General features: G+C 38.7%; 1 protein-coding gene across 2 annotated transcripts in view; it reads right to left on the bottom strand.

The window, feature by feature from the left end:
• The window catches only part of LOC131253452 (protein RNA-directed DNA methylation 3-like), a 47,228-nt gene extending 23,836 nt beyond the window's left edge, over positions 1–23,392 (bottom strand). Inside the window, exons 1-5 of one of the 2 annotated variants that reach the window (XM_058254444.1) lie at positions 23,106–23,392; positions 21,447–21,697; positions 20,816–20,971; positions 20,576–20,734; positions 20,416–20,499 (exon numbers count right to left, since the gene is read on the bottom strand). In XM_058254444.1, coding sequence (XP_058110427.1) covers positions 20,416–20,499; positions 20,576–20,734; positions 20,816–20,971; positions 21,447–21,697; positions 23,106–23,307 — 852 coding nt within the window. In that variant the 5' untranslated portion in view covers positions 23,308–23,392. The remainder of the gene's footprint in view (positions 1–20,415; positions 20,500–20,575; positions 20,735–20,815; positions 20,972–21,446; positions 21,698–23,105) is intronic. The other variant, XM_058254437.1, reaches the window with a different exon arrangement.
• Between the last annotated feature and the right edge of the window lie 1,513 nt (positions 23,393–24,905).

The raw sequence follows: 24,905 nt of genomic DNA, 5'->3' as shown, positions 1-24,905 counted from the left end.
AAATTATAAACCTTTGAATCAAGTTTTAAAAACAATCAGATATCCACTTCCAAATAAAAAAGACTTATTAAATAGGTTGCATAAAGCCAATCTGTTTTCAAAATTTGATCTCAAGTCAGGATTTTGGCAAATCCAAATTCATCCTAGAGATAGATACAAAACAGCATTTACTGTTCCCTTCGGACATTTCGAATGGACTGTAATGCCTTTTGGTCTAAAAAATGCTCCTTCTGAATTTCAAAAAATTATGAATGATATCTTTCATCCTTATAAAGATTTCATTCTCTCATACATAGATGACTTACTCATCTATTCCCAAAATATAAATCAACATTGGAAACACTTAGAAATCTTTAAATCTGTTATTGAAAGAAATGGTCTTATTCTTTCCTTAAGAAAGATTAAGCTCTTTCAAACAGAGATTCAATTTCTAGGATTCAAAATCTCTAAAAATATGATCAGGCCAATCCAAAGAGTCATTGATTTTGCAGATAAATTTCCTGACAAAATTACTGACAAAAAACAACTCCAAAGATTTCCTGGATGTTTAAATTATATATCTGAATTTTATAAAGATTTAGCCAAAGACAGAGCTCTTTTACAAAATCTTTTAACCAAAAAACCAAAAGCTATTTGGTCTGAAGACCATACAAATGCTCTCAAAAATATCAAATTGAAAGTCAGACATCTTCCTTGTCTCAATCTTTCAAACCCTGATTTTCCAAAAATCATTCAAACTGATGCTTCAGACATTGGTTATGGCGGTATTCTTTTACAAAAAGATCTAAAAGACAAAGAACAACTTGTTTGTTTTACTTCTGGTACTTGGAATCCAACTCAACAAAATTATTCTACTATTAAAAAGGAAATTTTGTCAATGGTTTCTTGTATCCAAAAATTCCAAAGCGACATTTTAAACCAAAAATTTATTCTTCGCGTAGATTGCCAAGCTGCCAAAGAAGTTTTGAAAAATGATGTGAAAAACCTAGCTTCAAAACAAATATTTGCAAGATGGCAAGCTATTTTATCAATTTTTGATTTTGATATCGAGTTTATCCCGGGAAAAAAGAATTCTTTGCCTGATTTTTTATCTCGCGAATTTTTACAGGGAAAACTGAATCGAGATCTACCCCATCCATCCAAAAATGCCACAAAAATCCAAAAACAAGGGAAAAGAAATAATGGAACTCGAAATCAAGAATTCCTTCTTTCCTCTTCTCCAGACTCCTCTCCAGATCGGAGAACAGAAAAAACCTTCAATCCAAATTGTCCCAAAAGATCCATTCCAAACAATCCAAACTCCTCCAAAAACAGCGTTCGTACCAAATACCCAAAATCTAGAAGAATACAAACCAAAAGGAAAACATAGGGTATTAACCCTAGATCCCGAATTCTCCAAACTTCCAGAAGAACTTCTCATTCCAAAACTCTTCCTTCCAAATAATCATTTTCATCCAAGACAACCAAATTTCTCCAGAAACTTCTATGAAGCTATTCTGATCCAAACCAAAAGTGCAATTTTTGAGCATCGCACTAACCAAAACCAAAAAGAAATTTCATTTTCCAAAATGAAAATCATCAACATCATTCTCCAAAAAGAATGGGGAAATTCTCTTTCCCAATACCAAAATATCCATAGTCCTGACGGAAAATCTCATTCCTTTTCATATTGGGATTATATGGTAGCATGGAAATATGCTCTTCTATTCCAAAATTCTGAAAATAGCCATTCATGGTTTTTAAACTTTTCAAGACCATATAACAAATCTATTCCATCATGGTTTTATACTCAATGGTGGATTTTATTTGGTAGCCATTCAAACATCCTGCCAGATAATTTGTTTCTCATTTCTCAAATCTTGAGAAAGCTCAAAAACCTGAATACCCAGACTATTTTCTGATGCAATACTATGCCAAACACGGGATTCCATGGATTCTTCGATAGAAGTATGAGGTTTTACCCTCTGAATATCAAAATGCCAAAGTTTTATTTCAAACCACGTACATCAAGTGGTGGAATAAATTTGATTGCTCCATTGTTCTCGAAGCAACAAAGAAGCAGCCTTCTTCCAAAAAATTGTCAAAATCTTTCAAAGAAGCTATCATAGCCTCTCCACCTGATGAAACAGCCAAATTGAAGCAAGAGCTGATTGCATTAAAAGCTGCATTCATTACTTTCCAAGATCAAGTGTCCAGGATCAACTTATGTGGAATCTGAAGAATCTTCAACGGCTGCTCCTGATATTGATCTTCAGCCAGATGACTAAGAAGTGTTCTTCTGAATTCTTAAGAAATCCAAGACGCGATTTCTTTCAAATTCAAGCCAAAATGAAGCCAAATACATAATTGAAGCCAAATGCAAGCACCGACAGTCGAAGCCGAAGCCAAGCTGTCTCCGCTACCTGCCAAAAGACACGACATCAAAAAACTCCAAAAAAGTCTACTACTGCGAATCTACTGTAGAAACACGCAAAATCTGTAGCACTTTTACTATTCACTTTCCAGAATAGTAAAACCATACAGTACCAAATCCAGGTACTGTACGCCCACAGTTTCTTTCCCCCTGTTTTGTAAATCCACTTTGTAATAGTTCTGTTCAGAACTCTATATAATAAGTTAAGCTTTCTTGTTGTAGGCAGGAATTCGAATAGCGAATTCAATGTTTAGTCCAAGAGAGTGCTTGAATAGCGAGCAACTGTGAGCTTTCTGAATTTTCTCTTTTCTTTTTCAACTTCTCTGTTTTCTGTTTTGCTTTCGTTTACGTTTTTGTGTGACACTGCTGGCAAGTAGATCCTGTGGAGAAAGTGGTATCAGAGCCATTCTTGTAAGCAGTTGTATTTGTATTTTAATTGTATTTTATCAATTGGAATAGAAGAGCATATTTCCATGCTACCATATAATCCCAATATGAAAAGGAATGAGATTTTCCGTCAGGACTATGGATATTTTGGTATTGGGAAAGAGAATTGTTGATGATTTTCATTTTGAAAAATGAAATTTCTTTTTGGTTTTGGTTAGTGCGATGCTCAAAAATTGCACTTTTGGTTTGGATCAGAATAGCTTCATAGAAGTTTCTGGAGAAATTTGGTTGTCTTGGATGAAAATGATTATTTGGAAGGAAGAGTTTTGGAATGAGAAATTCTTCTGGAAGTTTGGAGAATTCAGGATCTAGGGTTAATACCCTATGTTTTCCTCTTGGTTTGTATTCTTCTGGATTTTGGGTATTTGGTACGAACGTTGTTTTTGGAGTTTGGATTGTTTGGAATGGATCTTTTGGGACAATTTTTATTGAAGGTTTTTTCTGTTCTCCGATCTGGAGAGGAGTCTGGAGAAGAGGAAAGAAGGAATTCTTGATTTCGAGTTCCATTATTTCTTTTCCCTTGTTTTTGAATTTTTGTGGCATTTTTGGATGTATGGGGTAGATCTTGAGTCAGTTTTCCCTGTAAAAATTCGCGAGATAAAAAATCAGGCAAAGAATTCTTTTTTCCCGGGATAAACTCGATATCAAAATCAAAAATTGATAAAATAGCTTGCCATCTTGCAAATATTTGTTTTGAAGCTAGGTTTTTCACATCCTTTTTCAAAACTTCTTTGGCGGCTTGGCAATCTACGCGAAGAATAAATTTTTGGTTTAAAATGTCGCGTTGGAATTTTTGGATACAAGAAACCATTGACAAAATTTCCTTTTAACTAGTCTAATTTGTTATTTGTTGTATAAATCTTTTTGGAATAGATCAATCCCTTATTCTATAGAATAACAAACACAAATCTTTCATATAACAATTAAAATACAAATACAACTGCTTACAAGAATGGCTCTGATACCACTTTCTCCACAGGATTTACTTGCCAGCAGTGTCACACAAAAACGTAAACGAAAGCAAAACAGAAAACAGAGAAGTTGAAAAAGAAAAGAGAAAATTCAGAAAGCTCACAGTTGCTTGCTATTCAAGCACTCTCTTGGACTAAACATTGAATTCGTTATTCGAATTCCTGCCTACAACAAGAAAGCTTAACTTATTATATAGAGTTCTGAACAGAACTATTACAAAGTGGATTTACAAAACAGGGGGAAAGAAACTGTGGGCGCAAAGTACCTGGATTTGGTACTGTATAGTTTTACTATTCTGGAAAGTGAATGGTAAAAGTGCTACAGATTTTGCGTGTTTCTACAGTAGATTCGCAATAGTAGACTTTTTTTGGAGTTTTTTGATATCGTGTCTTTTGGCAGGTAGCGGAGACAGCTTGGCTTCGGCTTCGACTGTCGGTGCTTGCATTTGGCTTCAATTATGTATTTGGCTTCATTTTGGCTTGAATTTGAAAGAAATCGCATCTTGGATTTCTTAAGAATTCAGAAGAACACTTCTTCGTCATCTGGATGAAGATCAATATCAGGAGCAGCCGTTGAAGATTCTTCAGATTCCACATAAGTTGATCCTTGACGGCTGGACACTTGATCTTGGAAAGCAATGAATGCAGCTTTTAATGCAATCAGCTCTTGCTTCAATTTGGCTGTTTCATCAGGTGGAGAGGCTATGATAGCTTCTTTGAAAGATTTTGGCAATTTTTTGGAAGAAGGCTCCTTCTTTGTTGCTTCAAGAACAATGGAGCAATCAAATTTATTCCACCACTTGATGTACGTGGTTTGAAATAAAACTTTGGCATTTTGATATTCAGAGGGTAAAACCTCATACTTCCATCGAAGAATCCATGGAATCCCGTGTTTGGCATAGTATTGCATCAGAAAATAGTCTGGGTATTCAGGTTTTTGAGCTTTCTCAAGATTTGAGAAATGAGAAAACAAATTATCTGGCAGGATGTTTGAATGGCCACCAAATAAAATCCACCATATATATATATATATAACTGAGAAAAGGAGAGAAAGTGAGAGGATTTCGGAGAGCTTAAATCGATAAGTTTATTGTCCTTCTTTCATTATTTTTTTGTGCATTTAATGTAATTTGACTCGATCTATGCAATGAAAGGTGTGGATCGGCCACACGTTCATTACATTGATTTGTTGGTAGATACAATGTAAAGATGATGAAAGTCTACAATTTCATCGAAGTCTCTTGTCATAAAGATTGATTAGTGTGCATCTGATCGAATCAGATAAGATTTGTACAGATCATACGATCCCTAAGGCCAAAATAGACAAGGGCCCTAACTTCCAGATCAATCTGACCATCAGATGGGCCACACTAGTCAGATCTATAAGTATTTAATAAGGAAAGTTTAGATTTATGCGCAAGTGTTGGTATCACTTGGCATAAAATGTCGAGATTAGCCATCGATGTATGTGTGATTAGATATACACCATTCATCCAATGTGTAGAGGCAAAATATGCTAAGAACTCAAGAATCTGGATGATCTAATCATCTGGTAGGCCCTCCCGATCAATTATTGCCATTCAATTTCAGAATCTTAAAAGAAAAAGAAAATCTAAATTTTGATAATTGAATTTAATGAACATATTATATATACATGGAAATTTCAATTATTTGGTCATTTAAGGTTTGGCTACCTAGGATGATAATCAAAGGCGGGCTCCACCGTGTAATATAACTAGATGAATAACAATGTTGTGAATATAAATTGATAGGATTTCTGAATTCAAACCAACCTGACTACCTTGTGGATTCTACACTACTAGACTCAGGTGAGTAAACCCATGTGTCTCATAATTCATTGGAATTAAAATAAATTGTTTGTGATGGTTTGATTGATTGATGTACTAATTGAAGTGTTTTGTTACGATGTTGTATGCTGCAGTAAATCACATGCTAATCTGTGCCAAATTGCATGAATTATGATAATTGTACGTTAAATTCACATATGAATGTTCTTATCAAGATAATTAACTATGACAATTATGAAAATGATGCATTCAAACATAATTCATCATTCATTGCATTTGCATAATGCATGGTCGATCCTAGGGGCTCTCCCTGGAAGAAATGTCGATCCTGGTAGAGCATTACCAGATGCAAGCTATGCCCAAGCTTACCGAAAAGTGGAAGCCTACGCAACGGGTGGATGCGGGTTGACGATATTCAAACCAAGCAGATGGACGATCATCCCATCTGATGCATTCATACACCATTTGCATCCATATCATTATGCATACTTTGTTTCTATTATATCTTAATTTCAATAAGCATGAACCATACTGGGTTTTCTCACTAAGTCTGGCCAGCTTACATTTTTAATGATGGAAAAACTGTACAGATGAGCAATTAGCTGATGAATTGACGCATAAACAAGAAGTTGTGACTGAACTGGTGCACGACACACGTGAGACGTGGTTGTATCTATCAGAAGAGGAATTGACCGCATTTGGACAATTCCTAATTATTTAATTAGAATTTTATTTGTTAGGATAGTATGATTTATATATAATGAATTATGGTATTAGTAGTTGGATTTTAAGCATTTGATTGGTTTTAATTAATTGAATTGTTCTAGGTCTATAGCAAGTATTCATTGGTAAGCTGTATTGACTGATGAATGATGCATAATTTATATTAATTGAATGTTTATGGATATTGAGAATGGACGGATGTTGGTGCTTAAATCATTGTGTTAATGATTGTGAATGGACTTCGTTGGAATGTAAAAATAAATATTACTTTTGCGAATAATCGTATAATGGAATGAAGTTAGTGTTAGTGCACTCATGTTTGCACCCTAGTTTGTCAATCACGTGAGTCGCTATGTCATGTATTCGGTTGAGCCTTTGAAAAGTGAAGACTGAAGACACAAGCGAAGACGAAGTATCAAGGAAGCAAGAACAGGTAAACAGGTGCCTTGGTGACCCTAACCCTGGACTCAAAACAACCCTATAACCTTTAGATGATCTTGAACTATTAGGAATATAAATTTGATCACCTCTTAGCCTTAGGAGTCCAAGAAAAACATGATAAAGAAGGCTAGAAAAGTTGCGAATCTACTGTGTGGAAGATAGACCAAAACAGCAGATTCCAAGTGATGTTCGATGGCATCGAGCTTCCATCGAACAGTCTTCGATGCAATCGAAGACCTGGCCGATGCAATTGATCGAGAGTCAAAGATGTCCAGCAACCCAACTGGATTTTTTGTTGGTCCTCTCGATGACATCAATTTAAGATCCAAAATTGTCCAGTAAGGTTTTTTGGATTTTCTCTTGATTCTCTCGATAGCATTAAACTAATTTGATGACATCGAAACATTACGTTCGATGACATCGAAGATCAGGTCGATGCAATCGAAGTGGGTCCAGATCTGTCCAGCAAGCAAACATCATTTTGTCTGGAATTTTTTATGGCATCGAGGAGCCCTTCGATGGCATCGACAGCCATTTTCTGCCCGTTTTTTTACCGTTGGAGCTCGAACTATTTAAATAGGGCATTCGGTTCTCGGGCTTTTTGATGGGTTTTTTGAACAACCAGAAGTAAGGTGATCCCATATGCATATCCTCCATTGCTATGAGTTTCAAGCAATCTCCCTTGATATTTCAACCATAATGAGAATTCCAACCTCGCCATTGAAGATGTGCTTGAACCCCTCCATTTCCTAGAAATTGAACTTAAGCATCTTGGTAAATCATTGTCCAAATCTTCTAGGGGACCCATCTAGTTGAATCCCCTAGGATAAACAACTACTCATTAGTTGTAAGAGATTCAACCACCTCCTATCACCTTGGGCACTTCGGAGGAAGCATCACAAGCAAGGTGATTGATCGTGGAGCTGAAGCCTTGGCGAAGCAATGGCAACATGATTGGGGGAGCATCGGGGAGCTTATTGAAGCACGGGAGAGCGAAGATCAAGCAACCTAAGAGGCGCGACAAGCAGGGCTCAATTGGACAAGTGAGTTGTCATTTTAGAGTCCATTATTGTACTCCTTCCTTGTGTAGGTTGGAGTGCAAGATTATGTGTTCAAACTCACCTATGTTCTTTTGTAGGACCTTAACTCTTTGATAGGGCCTAAATCTGTTGTTCTTGAGTAGGACCTAGGTTGTTGATCAGCCGAAGGAAAAACCAACAAGAAGTCCTTTCGTAGGCCTCCAGCGGGAGAATACGCTTCGGGTTCTTGGGTAAGACCTTGACTCTAGGGTGGAGTCTAAATTCTAGGTTCTTGGGTAGGACCTTTGCTCTTGTGTAGGCCATAAAGCATTAGGTTCTTGTGTAAGACCTTTGCTCTTGTGTAAGGCATAAAGCATTAGGTTCTTGTATAGGACCTTTGCCTTTGTATAGGGCATAAAGAGTTGGGTACTTAGGTAGGACCCTTGCTCTTGTGTAGGGCATAAACTTAGAATCCTTGTGTAAGGCTATAAAGGTTAGAGGTGAACCTAATTTAAAACCTCTGATAGTAAAATCCGGTACACTCGTGGGTTGAGTACGTCCACCGGGAGTGGAGTAGGCAAGTAGCCGAACCACTATACATGCTTGAATTTGGGATTGTCATTCATGCATCTTGTTTGATTATCTAATGTGTTGAATGCTTAATTATGAATGCATGATTAGATGAATCCACACATGCATTGTTTCCATTGTCGATGAAAAATCGATAATATCGCCGATATTATCAGTGTCGCTGGACCGGCGATACCGAAACACCAAAAATTCGTTTCTCTTCCTAATGTCGACGAAATATCGGCGATATTTTCGATTTTATCGGGAAAAAAATAATTATCAGCGACAACTCTCCCTATTATTTAAAGAAAACAAAATAGATATAGAAAAAAAAATCTCTTACCATTTTTTTCTCAAAATCTGCCTACGGGAGTGGCTTTCGGATGGATTTGGTGGGCCAATCACGGTCGATTGCGCCAGATTTTCAGAGGTTAGAAATCTCTTCTTTTTTTTTTCTTTGAAAAGTCTTTGAAAAGAATAGCTTTGAAAGAAAGCCAATTTCGGCGAGGTTGAAGGGGATTTGGGTTGGGATTTGAAAAAGAGAAATTTGGGGAAAGATATTCGGGAATTTTTTTTACGTGGAAAAAACGATTGAAGGTTTTTTGTTGAAGATAAGACGAAAGGGAAGCAAGCGGACTAGTGTATACACCAGCGTGGGTACGTGTCATGCGATGACAAGCGCTGAAGCGCCTCGAGCTCTTAGTTGTACGAACGGTTCAAAGGAGATCAACGTTAAATGGGCCCCAAATGATGTATTTATTACATCCATACCGTTCATCCATTTTTCAAAATCATTTTAGAGCATGAGTCAAAAAATAAATCATAGCCAAAGCTCAAATGGACCACACCAGAAATAGCAGTGGGTAATGATTTTCACCGTTAAAACATTCGTAGGGCCCATCTTAAAGTTTATTTTCAATCCAATCTGTTCATAAGGTCAAAAATACATGGATTAAGAGGAAAAACACATATAATATTGATCCAAAACTTATGTGACCCCCAAAAGGGTTTCAATGGTATACGTTCAATCCCACACTTCTTTTTGCGGTGTGGTCCATTTAATCTTTATATCTGTCTTATTTTTCAGCTCAAGCCTTAATACGAGCTCATAAAATGAATGGACGATTTCGATATAACACATACCTCATGATGGGACCCACAGAACTTGCTAACGTCAATACACCCAGCCACTTGGTACACCAGCCAAGACGAAAGCTCCATCTTGAGAGAATGAACTCGGTGCAATTACGGCTTTACAAACAATGGTGCGTCTCTCACGGCGGGGCCCACATTGATGTATTTATTTTTTATCCATGCCGCCCATAGGTTTTTCCAGATCATTATAAGACACTAGCCCAAAAAATGAAGCAAATCGAAATCTAAGTTGGGCCATATTTTAAGAAAGAGTGGTGGTTGAACCTCCACCATTAAAAACTTCTTTGAGCCTATATTAATGTTTTTATGTTTTTGTAACGTTTATTTGTCATCCAACCCTTTGATAAGGTCACGTAAACCTTTATATGGAAAAGAACAAATATCAGGTTGGTCCAAAACTTTTGTAACCCATGAGAAGGTTTTAATGGTCAATCACCACTGTTTCTTATGTAAAGGTCCACCAAAGATTTGAATCTGCTTCATTTTTAGATTATACCCTAAATTGATTTTTAAAAATAGATGAACAGGATGGATATACAATAAATATATCAAGGTGGGCCCCACCATAAGTGTTGTACTGTCTTCCTGAAGGCTAAGGTTGCACATAATCCACTCTATTCCCCTGCACCACTAAGTGGGTGGGAGTCAGTAGGCCGGGGCTATTTTTATTTATTTATTTATTTATTATTATTGTTATTTTCAATTCATCCCAGCAGGAATGGGACCATGAACTGTTTGAATGTATATAGACATCGTGGTGGACCAGGGAGGTTTATTTGTCATCCAAGTTGAAACCTTCCTAGGAGCTTATGGCCCACAGTGGTATTTATTTGTCATCCAAGTTGTTCATAAGAATCACACAGAGATGGATGAAGTTAAAATACAAAAATGACATGGATCCAAAACTTTTGTGGCCCCTGATGATTTTTCAACGGTAGGCATGTGCAATTCACATTGTTTCCTGTGGTGTGGTCCATTTGAGCATTGGATATGCTTCATCTTTGGGATTAAGCCTTAAAATTATCTTGTAAAATGGATGGATGGGGTGGATAAAATACATAAATCACAATGGGCCCCACATAGTTGACTCAGTACGATAAGCATGCTGATTTATACGATGGGCATGTGTCACTTGTTTGTATATTTGGATTGATGGGTCAATGCTCTATGGGGCCATTATAATGATAAATATTTTATTAATGTCATCCATTTATTTTGATAGACAATTTTAAGGCATGAGTCCAAAATGAGACAGATTTGCATCTCAGGTGGACCACACTAAGGGAAACAATGGTGATTAAATGCCCACCAATAAAAAACAGTGGTATGGCCCACCACCAGATTTTTGGATCTGCCTAACTTTTAGAACATTGTCCTATTGTGGCCTTTCAAAACAGATGGTAGGAGTGGATTTGTGACGTACATCTCTATCATGCAAAAACCACACTCATTGGATAATCCAATCCATCCTTGATTTAGCATCTTTGAGTTCATTCACTTTTACATGTCTTAATTACTGTATGCCAGCTGCATTTGTAATATATAAACTTATTTTGGTTGTTATTAAAGTGATTTTTTATGGCATCGCATGCTTTTTTTGTCCCATTAAATGAAAACTTATTATGTAATGTATTTTTTTTGCAATTTTTTTTATTCCTGAATATGTAAATGTGTATTCATGTAAGTCCTAAAGTTTCACTGAAAAATTCCACCATTTTATCCATGTTTCCCCCTTTTTTGCTGCATTTCCGATTATTGGCGATATTATCAGCGATAACGATATTATGTCTTTATCTCTGGCCAGCAAAACTTGTAGCGATACCGACAACTCGAACACTGCACACATGTTCACTATCTTGTTATAGACTAGTTGCTTATTTGCATATCTTTGTAGTCTATGTGATTGGACCCTTTATTGGCTTGGAAGCCTTAGAGTTAAATGGCCTTGCTTAGTTTAATTGTTAATTAGTTTAAGTTAGGCAATTAAGTTTTTAAATAGGCATATGTTTTAAATAGGTCCTAATCACACCCCCCCGGACATAGCCTTCATTCTATAGCTCTGTCATACTTCCACACATAATGCATTGTGGTACGTAAACCGTAATTTCAGTTAGTACACTTTGTGTACAAGTTACGACTCGAAACTTAGGTACGAGGGTGCATACTTTGTACTCGAATTTCGGGGCATGACAGAATCTCCTCCCTAACCATTATCCGAATAGCCTATAAGTCCTTAGATGAGGAATAAAGCAAACCATAACCATAACTCATGCACCTTTTATGTAGCAAAGAATCCTCTTATTCGCCTTAATGTGGGAAGACTTTGGCTCTTCCTGTATCGGCTCATTGGCCCAACTCCATAAAGAATGTTCAGCCTTGTGCATGTCACGTATTGAAGGCCTTCAACTAGGCTATTGAAGAGCGTAGAATCCACCTTTTCTTTTTCATCATACTTTGTCAACTCGAAACCACATTCCACATGTGCACTTATTGGCTTGCAATTGTCCATATTGATTTTTTTGAGAACCTCCCTTGCATAGTCTTCTTGAGAGATAAGGATTCATTCATCTATTTGCTTCACTTCTATGCCAAGGAAGTATGAGTTGAGGCCAATGTCCGTCATTTTGAATTCTCGAACCAACAATTCCTTGAACTCCTTGAATGTATTTAGATTATTTCTTGTGAAAATCAAATCATACGCATACAAGCGAACAAGCAACATACCTCCATTTCCATTCACCTTAGTATAAAGGGCATATTCATACGGACATTTGATAAAATCATTTTCTTGAAAATAATGATCAATTCTACTATTACATGCCCTTGGTGGTTGCTTCAAGCCATACAAGGCTTTTTTCAATTTTAAAATCCTACTTCCATGCCCCTTTCTAACATAGCCCAATGGTTGCTCCGCATAAACATCTTCTTCAAGACAACCATTTAAGAAGGCAAATTTCACATCCATTTGAAATATTTTTCATTTATTTTGTACGGCTAAAGAAATTATCAATCATATAGTTTCTAAGCAAGCAAAAGGAGCAAGTACCTCATCATAGTCAATTCTGGGTTGTTGGTTGTACCCTTTCACCACTAATCTTGCTTTGTATCTTTCAACTTATCCTTTCAGATTCTTCTTGTACACCCATTTGACCCCAATTGCTTGTTGCCCTTTTGGTAGAGTAGCTAACTCCCACGTGTTGCTTCTCTCGATTCCATTGATTTCTTCATCCATGGCTTCCTTCCAGTTCTTGTCTTGCATGGCATCTTCAAAACTTACTGGTTCGCAATCAGCAAAGAGACAATATAATGTAAAATCATTTTGATTTTCGATTACCTCATAAATCTCCCGTAAGCTCCTCATGCGTCTTGGCCTTTCACTTGAATTTTCTTCGAATGACGTTGATGACGATTATTCACCACAAGCAGATGAAGCTGGAGTTGGAGGGGAAGTAGCGGGGCATGTGTGTCACTTGATCATCTTCTTCATATAGAGGAAATATGTGATAGTCTTCTTTCTTTTTAATCCAATCCTACGTGCCTTCCTCGTCAAATTCAAAACTTTACTTGTAATCATTTTCCCATTGCTTGAGTCATAAAACTTGTAGCCTTTAGAGAGCATTATAGCCAATGAAGACGTACTTTGCACTCTTGTCATCTAAGCTTGGACCTCTTTTGGCCTGGCACATGTGCATAAGTGATGTTTCCAAAAACCCGCAAATGTGAAGGGCTTTCTTCTACTTCATGCTTCTTGTGGTGTTTGGTTTCACACACTCCTTATAGGGGAACGGTTCATCTAATAAATCACACAATCTAATGCTTCTGCCCAAAAATCTTTAGGCATCTTTTTGCTCTTTAGCATGCTTCGGGCAATTTTAAGAAAACACGCTTCGGGCAATTTTAAGAACCATGTTTTCAATATTGTGATACATAGTTGTAGTATACATAGTTGTAGTATCTAAAATTTTTTGTATCAACCAAAATATCACATGATATTGCGAGATTCTTCAAGAAGAAGAAGAAGAAGAAGAAGAAGAAGAAGATTGCAACCTGAGCTTCTGAACATGAAATCAAACATGTTTGTAACTTGATTTGCACATTATTGTTGGTTCTGAAATTTTTTAGAAAGGAAATTTAATTTAATTACTAAATAATTAAAAAATATTTTTAATTCTTTTTCATAAATTCCAATTTAATTACCAGTTAAATTCCCTTTATGTTTATGGTATTACAATGAATATGCTAACATTGTGGTTTGCTTAATGTTGTTTTGCAAGTAGAACGTGTCAGGAGGAAAAGGCGGACAACTTGACATACGATGGCAGTACGGGACCCCTCTTCTTGATGATCAATTTAGGGTCCCAATGCAATTTTTGTGGCCACATAACGAAGAGTGGAGAGGTGAACACTTAGCAGGAGGGCATCGGAATGTTGTAGATTGCCAAAAATGTCCTAAGGATGTGAAAGCGCAGCTAAAGGAAGTGTTGAGAAAACGGGTGAAGATTAGAGATTATCATGTTCCGCGGGAGACGGAGATTAGGGAGAAGTTTGGGCAACTAATGTGGGGTGTTGAGGATGTAATGGAGTTGGATGAGGAGAATTCTAATTATATACACATCGTTGAAGAGTCTTTATAGGATGAGTGGCAAAGAGATCAAGAGAAGCAGTGGGAGGCGGCGAGTAGGCCTACTTTTAAGGGGTCTACGAGAGAGGGTAATGGAGGGAGTGGAGCGAGTAGTAGTAGTCGTGGCAGGTAGGAGGAAAAGGTTATGGGGGCTGGGCCACAGTAGTAGCATGCGAGTGCCAGATCTATCATTAGATCTTAGGATGTACAAAGAGGAGAGGGGAGAAGTAGAAGAGACTAAAGAATATGTTTAATAGAGGGAATGTGTGGAAAAGGGTGGAAGATATAATTGCCCAAAAAAAATATTTATGACCACATCCCAACAAATGCAACAGTGAGCCTGCACTTTAATATGATCACTAAAGTTCAGCACAGTGGTGACAATGTGGTGACGCACACACCACGTGAGATAATGGTGAACTATTGAAATGATGAGTACACTGGCATATAGCGTTATGTCGAGGAGTTGAGGTCATCGCGGGAGATGTACAGCATCACTTTAATGTGTGACGGGTGGACAAGACCAAGGAGGATATCAGTGATAAATTCCGTAGTCCGTTGTAAGGGGAGGGCGATATTCTTCAAGTCCATAGATGCCAATAATCATATTAACGACTCATACTACATCTATAGGTTGATGCATGATGTCATGAAAGAGGTCAGGATGAAGAACATCACGTAGTTCATCAGGGACAATAGGAGTGCTTGTGTGAAGGCGGCGAAGGAGTTAATGAAAAAGTATCGCTTGTATTGGACCCCATGCGCAACCCATTGTATAGATCTCATGCTGGAGGTGGTAAGAGATAGGCCTTCAGTAAAGGTTGTGATTGCCAATGCCCAGTTGATTACGAATTTCATCTACAACCACACCTGGTTACCAGCAAAGATGTGCAGGAGGTGTGGTAAGGATATACTACGACCTGGGGCGACGTGGTCCTCCACAAATTACATCGTCATGGACAGCCTCCTAAACCACAAGGGTTGAGAGAGCTCTTCAGCTCTAGAAAGCATGTAGTCTGAAATCAAATTGGCAAGAGAGTAGCTAGGAGGATCGAGGAGCTTGTTTTGAGCAGCTTCTTCTGGGACCGCGTGTGCAGTGTGAGGGGTATTTCGGACCACATATATGGTGCTAAGGACAAAAGATAATGAGACATCCGTCAATAGGTTCCTTGTATGAATCTATGTAGTTAATGAAAGAAGTCATCACGGCTAAAGCCCCCAATGCATATGAATGGGTGCAAGTCATAATTGACGATTGTTGGGAAAGGACTCTTATGTGCCACTTCATCAGGTGGTAAGTAATGACGCGAGTTATAATCAGTATTCGCAATATTGATATTATCGGTATCGCGGTCCAGCGATACGAAACTACCTAGGAGTACAAAAAAAAACAGATATCGTTCGATAGCTTCGACGACATAGGTGACAATCCTCTCTACCATTCTAGAAGTTCGAAGAAAATAATATATATATATATAGGAAAAAATCTCTCTTACCTTGTTACTCAAGATTTGCATGGATTTGGTGGGCCAATCATGATCGACAGTGTCGGATCATGTAAGAAAACCGAAAACCCCTTTTTTTTTTCTTCGAAGAGAATTGCTTTGAAAGGAAACTAGATTTCCACCGAGGTTTATGGGGATTTGGGTTGGATTTTGAAAAAAAGATGAAATTAGGGAAAGATTTTTGGGATTTTAACAAATTCGGAAGTCTCGAGGTGAGGCATGAGGGCCTGCACATTCACGGCTTTAACGAAGAAGACGACGAGAGCTTCGAAGAACTCCCTCACCCTCTGCCTTAATTAAAGGACTGTATTTGGTGCGACTTGGTTGCACCAAATACGGTGCGACCCTTACGATGTGGCCCACATTTATGTATGTATTGTATATCCATTCCGTTCATACGTTTTGTCAGGTCATTCTATGGCATGATCTAAAAAATGAATTAGATCCAAATCTCAGGTGGACCATACTCTAAGAAAGAATGGTATTTGAACCTCCACCATTAAAAACTTGTTAAGGCCTACTGTAATGTTTATTTGTCATCCAACCTGTTGATAAGGTCACAAAAATGTGGATGAAGGGAAAATAACAAAGATTAGGTGGATGCAAAACTTTTGTGAGCGATTCGCAAGTTTTAATGAGCCATCACCACTATTTCCTACGGTATGGTCCACCTGATATTTGAACTTGCTTCATTTTTGGGTTCATGTCCTCAAATGATTTGTAACATATGAACGGCTTGGGTATGCAATAAATATACCAAGGTGGCCCCCGCCATAAGTGGCACACTGTATTGGGTCAAGCCAAGGCGGCACTCTTCCTTTATGTGGGCCCTACCATGGTGTATGTGTTATATCCACACCATCCATTCATTTTGAGAGATCATTTTAGTGCATGAGCCAAAGAATGAGGCCAATCCAAAGTTCAAGTGGACCCCACCATAGAAAACAGTGGGGATTCAACGCCTACCATTAAAAAATTCTAGGGGGCCACAAAAGTTTTCGACCAAGCTAATATTTGTGTTTTCTCTTTGTCCATATCTATGTGAACTTGTGAACATGTTGGATCTCAAATAAACATCATGGTGGGCCTTAGGAAGGTTTCAATGGTGGGTGTCACTGTCCACACTATTTTCTGTGGTGGGGTCCGCTTGACCTTTGGATTAGTCTCATTCTTTGGCTCATGCCCTAAAAAAATATCTCCAGATGGATGGACAGTGTGGATACAACACATACATCATGATGGGGCCCATAGTCAGGGTACCACCCACATTGGCGGTCTTTCGTGTTGCATGCGGTTACTACCCAACTCCGTCGGAAGTGGGAATTGATTAGGTGAGACCTTGGATCTACCTAGGTGTGTGGGACACGTGGCCCACCTAGATGTATGTGACGATATCCACACCGTCCATCTACATTAAAAACTTATTTTAGGGCATGATCTAAAAAATGAAGCAGATCCAAATCTCAAACGGACCATAATACAGGAAACAATAGTAATTGACCATTAAAAACTTCTTGTGGGCCACAAAAGCTTTGGATCATATTTGTGTGGTCTACCTAAGATTTGGGCATGCTTCATTTTTGGGATCATGCCCTAAAATGTGCTTTGAAAATAGTTGGATGGTGGCCCCAAAGATGAAGCATATCCAAAGCTCAAGTAGACCACACCACAGGAAACAGTGTGAATTAAACAGCTAATGTTGAAATATTCTTAGGGGCCACCAATGTTGATCAAGGTGATATTTGTGTTTTCCCTATGTATTGCATATCCACGCCGTCCATCTATGTTTACATATTAGTTTCGGGCATGGTCCAAAAAAATGAAGCAGATACAAGTTTCGAGTGGACCACATTGTAAGAAATAGTGGTCCACCAATGAAGTTTATTTGCATGTTGCCTTGTATGGTCCCGAACGCTGCCTTATATGTATGGTCCCAAACAATGGTGCACCAATGAGGCTTCAGGTGGACCGCATTATAAGAAACATGGTCCCAAATACTGGAAAAAGTGGTGTTTAAACACCTTACGCCGACCATGGTGCCTGTTTGACATCCAACCATTGATTAGGTCCATTGGATGTGGACATGGGCCAGGGCCCGCTCATGAGGTGGATCTGGAGTTCAAATGGCCCCCACTATAGCAGGACAATGGGAATGAAAACTTACAATTGAAAACCTTCCGAGGCTCACACTATTGTTATGAATAGTGCAAATCTCATGTATTACTGTGCATTAGCGCAAATCACACATGTCTTGATACATTTATAAATGTTATGCATTCAATTTGAATATGGTTGCATTCTTCAGTGAGACAACGCATGGCTTAGGACCCTATACAAAGGAAACCTATTATGTGCATTTCTTTTTTGAGATGTTATGATTTAAAAGTGTAAATTAAGGTCTTTTTTAACAATCCTTGAAGTTTCATTGAAAAATTCAACAATTTTCCTAATGTTTCCCAAAAAGTGCGATAAATTATCCGAAACGAACGATATATCCCGTGCGATAACCGATACGTATCTGTATCCCAAGAGTGCGATACATAGCACGATACCGATATTTCAAACACTGGTTATAATTAATTTTCCAAAGGCTTCAATACTTTGCTGGTTGGTTCTTTGCATAGCATCTACAGTTCTTTTCTTGTACTGATATGTGAATATGCATATTGGGTTGAGTTTCAACATACTTCATGAATCCCTAATACCACTACAGCCATAGACTCTTTGCTGACAACAACTTGAAGAAGGCGGTGCACGATGTATATAAGAAGTTATTCCCCAACTGTCCGGGAAAAGGTAACTTTGGCAATGAGATAAACATGCTCTGCACTTAGCTCCTCTAAGTTCCTCAAAACCTTTATACTCACAATTAATGTTAAATGCCATAAACAGATTATTCGATTCCATGATGCAGCTGGTATCAACGTTGTTAAATGCGACCGCATATTCACATATGTGAATTCCCATATGCACATCGCATATGCCATGATGGCATATGCGATCGCTTAGCATATGCGATCACATAAGCTAAATGTGCGAGGATATACAATCGCGTATCTGCCAACTGTTGGCACATTATTATTATTATTATTATTATTTACCAAAAACAAAAATCAAACTTAAGTAGTGTAACTTGTAAATGTAAGTTGTGTAATTATATTGTTGAATGTAACTTAGTGTTAGTGTAACTAAATTCTAACTTATTGTAGTGTAGGTGTAACTAAGTTGTAACTTGTAACTTGTAAGTAGTGTTAGAGTTATAGTGTATAAATAATAAACATTAAGATGTAACTTCAAAATTGTATTTGTACAATAACTAGCTTACTGGTTGTTTTGTTACTTAACTATATTGTTGAAGGTTGAATTTGATGTACTTCATTCATTTTTCTCACAAGTCACAAACTAATTTTATGCATGTAAAATTATTATATTAGTTATCTATTAACTTAGGGAAGCTTCTCCTTAAGTTCTTATATTTTTCTACATTTATTTTCAATTTTCCCCTTATTTTTTCGATTTTTCTTTATTTTCAAAAAATAAAAATATGCCATCGCACACGATCGCATATGCGCATATGCGATTATGTGCGCATATGTGATTATGCGATCGCATATGCGCATAGGCATATGCGATCACACAAAACCGCATATGCGGTTTGACAACATTGGCTGCTATGTTTGGGTGCAAGGCCGCACAATTGTCGAGGTCGAAAATGAGGCCATGTGAGTTGTTGCATTAGTTAGCTCTTAAAAGTAAAAGTTAGTTTCCATATTTTAATATTACATGTGGAACACAAGTGTGCCCTGCATCCCACAGGCCACCCCACTCGAGCCCAATGTGAAAATACCCCTGCATTAATCACCTCCAGTGAGGAGTCTGGAACACGAGACCTCCCACTCTGATGCCAATTTGATACAGGACAATTAACCACTTGCTCTAAAAGCTGGAACTGATAAAGCATGGAAAATTAATCCCTTTATCCCACATAGCCCAAGCCCCACATCCATGGATTAGATCGACCGAACCCCCCTCGTGGGCCCCAAATCCATGGGTTCCGCCCCCTCGTGGGCCCCAAATCACATGAGCTCCGTCTCACATGAACCACCTGCCTCACATGGGCCGCCCACCCCAAGTGTACCCCCACATCCCACGGGTCACCCCACTCAAGCCCGGTGTGAAAATGCCCATGCATTAGCTTATCCAGATAAGTAATGTCATTGCCAAAGACAATGTATCCATTATCATCACAATTTGAATCATGATAAAATAATCTTATCCAGGCAACCCTATCCACATCTATATGACACACACCAAATGGACCCTATATGTCTCAAACTGACAACTTGAGTTAGCTAAATGTCATACAAGAAATTGTGAATGTTTTTCCAAGACTCGATTTCCTTTCCAGCTGTTTTGCAATCATGTCAGGGTTTCGTAAACCAGCCTTCAGACCAAAAGGCCAAACAAAATACAGATGCTGATTGATGGAGGTAACTTGAAACAGTGAAGCTTTTTTCCCATTACTAACAAAATACAGATGGTGATTGATGGAGGTAACTTGAAATAGTGAAGCTTTTATCCCATTACTAAACATAGAGAAACTAAATGGAACTGAAGCCATAACAGCAAGTTGATTAGTTCAAGGAAACAATAGTATGAATCCAATGATCCTATGGCCAGTTGCCTCATGTTTGCCAAAATCACTGCCAAATCAAATTTCTGGACAAAAGAAGGGTGAATACCAGTTTTTGGGCCATAGCTTGTAGATCGATCCTTGGAATCAGCTTTATGGTAGCTCTTTTCCGCGCATCATCAACAGCCACAACCTACAGAAAGATGTGCACATAAATGAGAAGGAAACAGTTCAAAATCAGCCAAGTCTCAACAACAGACACGCCGTACCTGTGCCAGGTCCCCTTTATACACTCCAAACTTCACGCGGACCCACGTGCCCTTAGAAACTTCACTTTTTTGGTTTTGAACAGACAGCAAATGAGGAACTTCACTTTTGGGAACAAGCGACATCTTGCTTGGATAAATGCTGGAAACCCCTTTACATGCCTGCATGGAAATGTGCTTCAGTTTCAGATGGTCTCACAAATAAACAAATAAAGAGATGGTTTAACATGTACAAGCAAATACCTCAGCAACATCAAACTCCCTATCAGCTTCAATATATATATAACCTTTCATATGATCGAGAGCAAATGCAGATATTATCTGTAGCTTAGTTCCAAGGGTTTGCACATCCACATACTTCTGGATGAGACAGAATGCTATATACCGTTCACGTCCAACCTGCAACAAACAGTAACAGTTTTTTTGAGAGAATATTAAAAAAGAAAAGACAATAATATTGAAAAGATATTGGCTAAACTGCATGTGTGTGGAACCCTGCCCACCCAAACAAGCACACGTGCAAATATGGCATGCACATACAAGACCGAGCTTTCCATCAGATCAGACACACTGACGAGACCTTCAGCCTCAAAAAATAGGCCTTTCCACTTCTTTTGTGAACCATAATATAAAAGAGGACTGTTAAAACAGCTTTTCCCAGTGACCCATTTGTTTTGTACGCTGGCCAACCTAAGAAAAGAAACAACCTAATGTTTACACCGGGATCTAAACAGTGGCCACCTGATGGAAACCTAAGATTCACCCACAAGTGTTGTATGGCACGTGTTCTTGAATATGGGTGAGTGAGTCTCCACGCATGTGTACCTAGCAAACCTCTTGATATTTGATGGATCGGAATAACTTAACAGCATACCATGCATTTGACCCTCCAGACAGTTGGATCCTTCATAGAATGCATGGAAGATTCTTTATCATCGCATTCTTTAGTCTCTTTGTTTTCATCAGCATATGAAACATACTCTGAGTCACGACTATATCTCTTTTTGAGTAAGTTCTCCAATTCCTCATCACTCAATTCTTCTTCTTTCAGCAAAAAAGGAAGATGGTGTGCTCTTCCAGATTCATTCTTGCCTTTCATCTCTGACTTGGTGTCATCCACAAAATCTATTATAATCAGGAAAAAAAATCAGAACATACAGAATAAACGACTTGCACGATTGCAGTGTACTACCAATAAGGTCAGCAAAAGGAAGAGATAAGATAATCAAAGTAGCCTGGATCAATTCAACTGTTCTTTCATCTGGACTAAAATATTTACTACCATTCCTGGAAAGGTAAAGAACATATGGGGAGATGTCAATCAGGTAAAACTATCCCTGGAAAGTTATATCCTCATATTTATCCAAATTTAGATCTTAAAGCGCACAGCCAACTATTTGCAGTGAATTAACAATTTTACATCAAAATATAGGAAAAGATTTTATAGAAGTAAAGAGATTGTATCATTTGTTCCCTTAAGAGCAGTGTCTTTTCAAATGGTGTTTCCCAGTAATTCCGAAAAAATTAATAAAAACCAGCTCATTCATAAATAACTCTGCGCAATGTTCGGAAGGGATGAACAAGTTCCATCTATAAGTTGGGGGGAGGGGTGCAAACCCTATGATGGGGGAGCAGTAATTTGGGATTTGGGATATATGAACAGAGCATTGCTAGGCAAATGGTTGTGGAGGTTTGGGACGGAGGAAGGGGCAACATGGAAGGACACAATCGCTAGCAAGTATGGATGCTCAGTGGGAGGGATGGTGTATTAGGGAATCCTCCATGTCCAGGGCCTTGGCAATTTGGAAAGGGATTATTTCTATGAAGTCAAAATTTGTTGAAGGAATAGGCTTTGCCCTCGGGAATGGGGAGAATATTCGTTTTTGGGAGGACATTTGGGTTGGTGAAGAGTCCTTGCAATCTTTGTTCCCGAGAACTGCTTGCCTGTCCACAGTTCATGACAATCCGGTAGTGCCTCGCTTTTCAATTTGTAGTGCGGCCATTATGTGGTAAACATGTGTGTGATCAAATCAATCCATTCAAGTGGCACAATCATGTAAATGCCTTTGTTTAACATGAAATTGAACCAGACCCACTGGAAACCAAGGTCCAAAGACCCAATGGGTACCAAAGGATAATTGAACACAATCAGTTCCAGGTCCGGGTTCTCGGAAAACAGACCAGAACCCAACCTGTTGACAGCCCTACATACACTGTGTATGGCATGTAGATACGTATGTCCGCATAAATGGATGCGTGGGAATGTAAGCATGCATGGCATGCCTGTGCATGTGCATGTAAATACTATGGGATATGTATGTGTCTGCATAAATGCATCAGCATAGACATGCGCATAGAATACACTGCATCCAATTCCACGCATTTCATCTTCATTCCCATTCAATTTACTCATAAACATGTGAAACGGTACGGAGATCGAACACCTGATCTACGACAGAAAGAAAGGAAAAGCAGTGGCGATTGCGTAAATTAGGGAAATGTGGGGAGAAAGGAAATAGGGCATTTTTTTTACCTTGGTCATCTTCATCTTTGCCATCACCTTCATCTTCACCGTCGGAGTCAGCGTCAACGGCCTCATCATCGACGAACTTCATGACGTTGGGCCTTCTCTTTCTCCGAGAACCGGATTTCTCCGCATCATCGGAGGATTTGGAAGCGGATTTCCTCTTCCCCGTGGAAGATTTCCCCGCTATTTCCTTTCCCTTGAGCGCCATTTACTTCCAATCGAGAGAAACTCACATCCCAGAGACAGAGGGAGAGAGGGAGCGAGGGAGGGGTTTTGGAGTGGAAGCAGGGAATTGGGGGAACAAAAGTACGATTACATGACCGTGTACAGGAGCTGGACGTGAACTTTTGTATGCAGCCCATTTCCTTCCCTCCATAGGTCAATACGTGGAAATATCTGGTACGTGAAAACTCTGGTCTACTGGATGATGAGGATCTAATATGTGATCTAAGCTGATCAGATCATTGCGTGGCCACACCAATACACTGAGTCAGAATGTTCTGTATGTTGTTTGATTTGGAGGTTTTCTACTGCTTGCTTAAAGGGCGGATGTATCTGATTTTTAAGTGAAGTGATCATCATTTTTATGGACACCTTTTAGACGGAATGGATATTCTTGAAATGTGAAATGTTGTTGTAAATAAACGACGGTAGGGAAAAGATCGCATGCGCTCACTGTATGTAAATCCTTTCTCGTAAAAGAGGCAGGTGGTCGGACCATGAAAGCGGGGAATGGGCCACCCCGGTGTTTTACGGAAAGATGGTGACGTTTTTTTTTTTCTTTTACAGCCGAGGATCCAAATCTCTGAACCAACTCTTGATGGATCATATCACAAAAAATCACCATGAATTCATATCTAACTTGTTTAAGAAAAATTAAAAATAAAAAGTAAAAACAAATTAATTGACTTGTTGAAAGTCTATTTAAATGGTTTATTTATTTAGAAAATAGCAAATAAGCTCTGTATAAGTTGGGATGGGATTATTTATTTTTAAGAACTTATTTGGCTTATGTTAGTAAATGTTTTTAACTATTCTTTAGACAAGTTCATCCTCAAGCTTTTCCAGTAACTCCTCCCATCTTGCCTTCTTCTCTTCTCCATACCATCTCTTTGGGATATGCCCACATGATGAACGACCCAAATTGAAGGCAGGGTCCACATCAAAGGTGAGCCCACATAATGCACAATCCCATCAAATGTGAGCCTCACACGATGGATGGCATGCATCAAAGTGTGGCCTCACATGATGGATGATTCACATCAAGCTAGCCTACTTGATGGATGTCCACATCAAAGGTGGGACCCACATGATGGATAGTGGACATTGAATGTATGACGACATGACGGAAGGTTGACCTTAAAGGTGGGCCCACATGATGAATGACTCATATTGAAGGTTGGGCCCCACATCATGGACGGTCCACAGCAAAGGTGAGACCTATTGATTGTTGACGTCAAAGGTGGGTCACACATGATGGATGGCTCGGATCAAATGTGGCCCCACATGATGGACTATCTATATCAAGTGGCACCCACATGATGGATGGTCCGCAACAAAGGTGGGGCCCACATGATGGATCGTGGACATCCAAGGTGGGCCCCTCATGATGAACAACCCATATTGAACGCGGAGCTCCACATGATGTATGGTCCACATCAAGTTGGGCCCACATAATGAATGACTCACATCAAAGGTGGGCCCCACATGATGGATGGCCTACATCAAAGTGTGGCTAGGATGACGAAATATCCACATCAAGTGGGCCCTATTTGATGCATGGTCCACGTCGTAGGTGAGACCCAC

The sequence above is a fragment of the Magnolia sinica genome, chromosome 1 (assembly GCF_029962835.1).
Source record: "Magnolia sinica isolate HGM2019 chromosome 1, MsV1, whole genome shotgun sequence".
Lineage (NCBI taxonomy): Eukaryota > Viridiplantae > Streptophyta > Magnoliopsida > Magnoliales > Magnoliaceae > Magnolia > Magnolia sinica.
The sequence above is the reverse complement of the archived record's forward strand: the minus strand, read 5'-3'. Positions and strand labels throughout refer to the sequence as shown.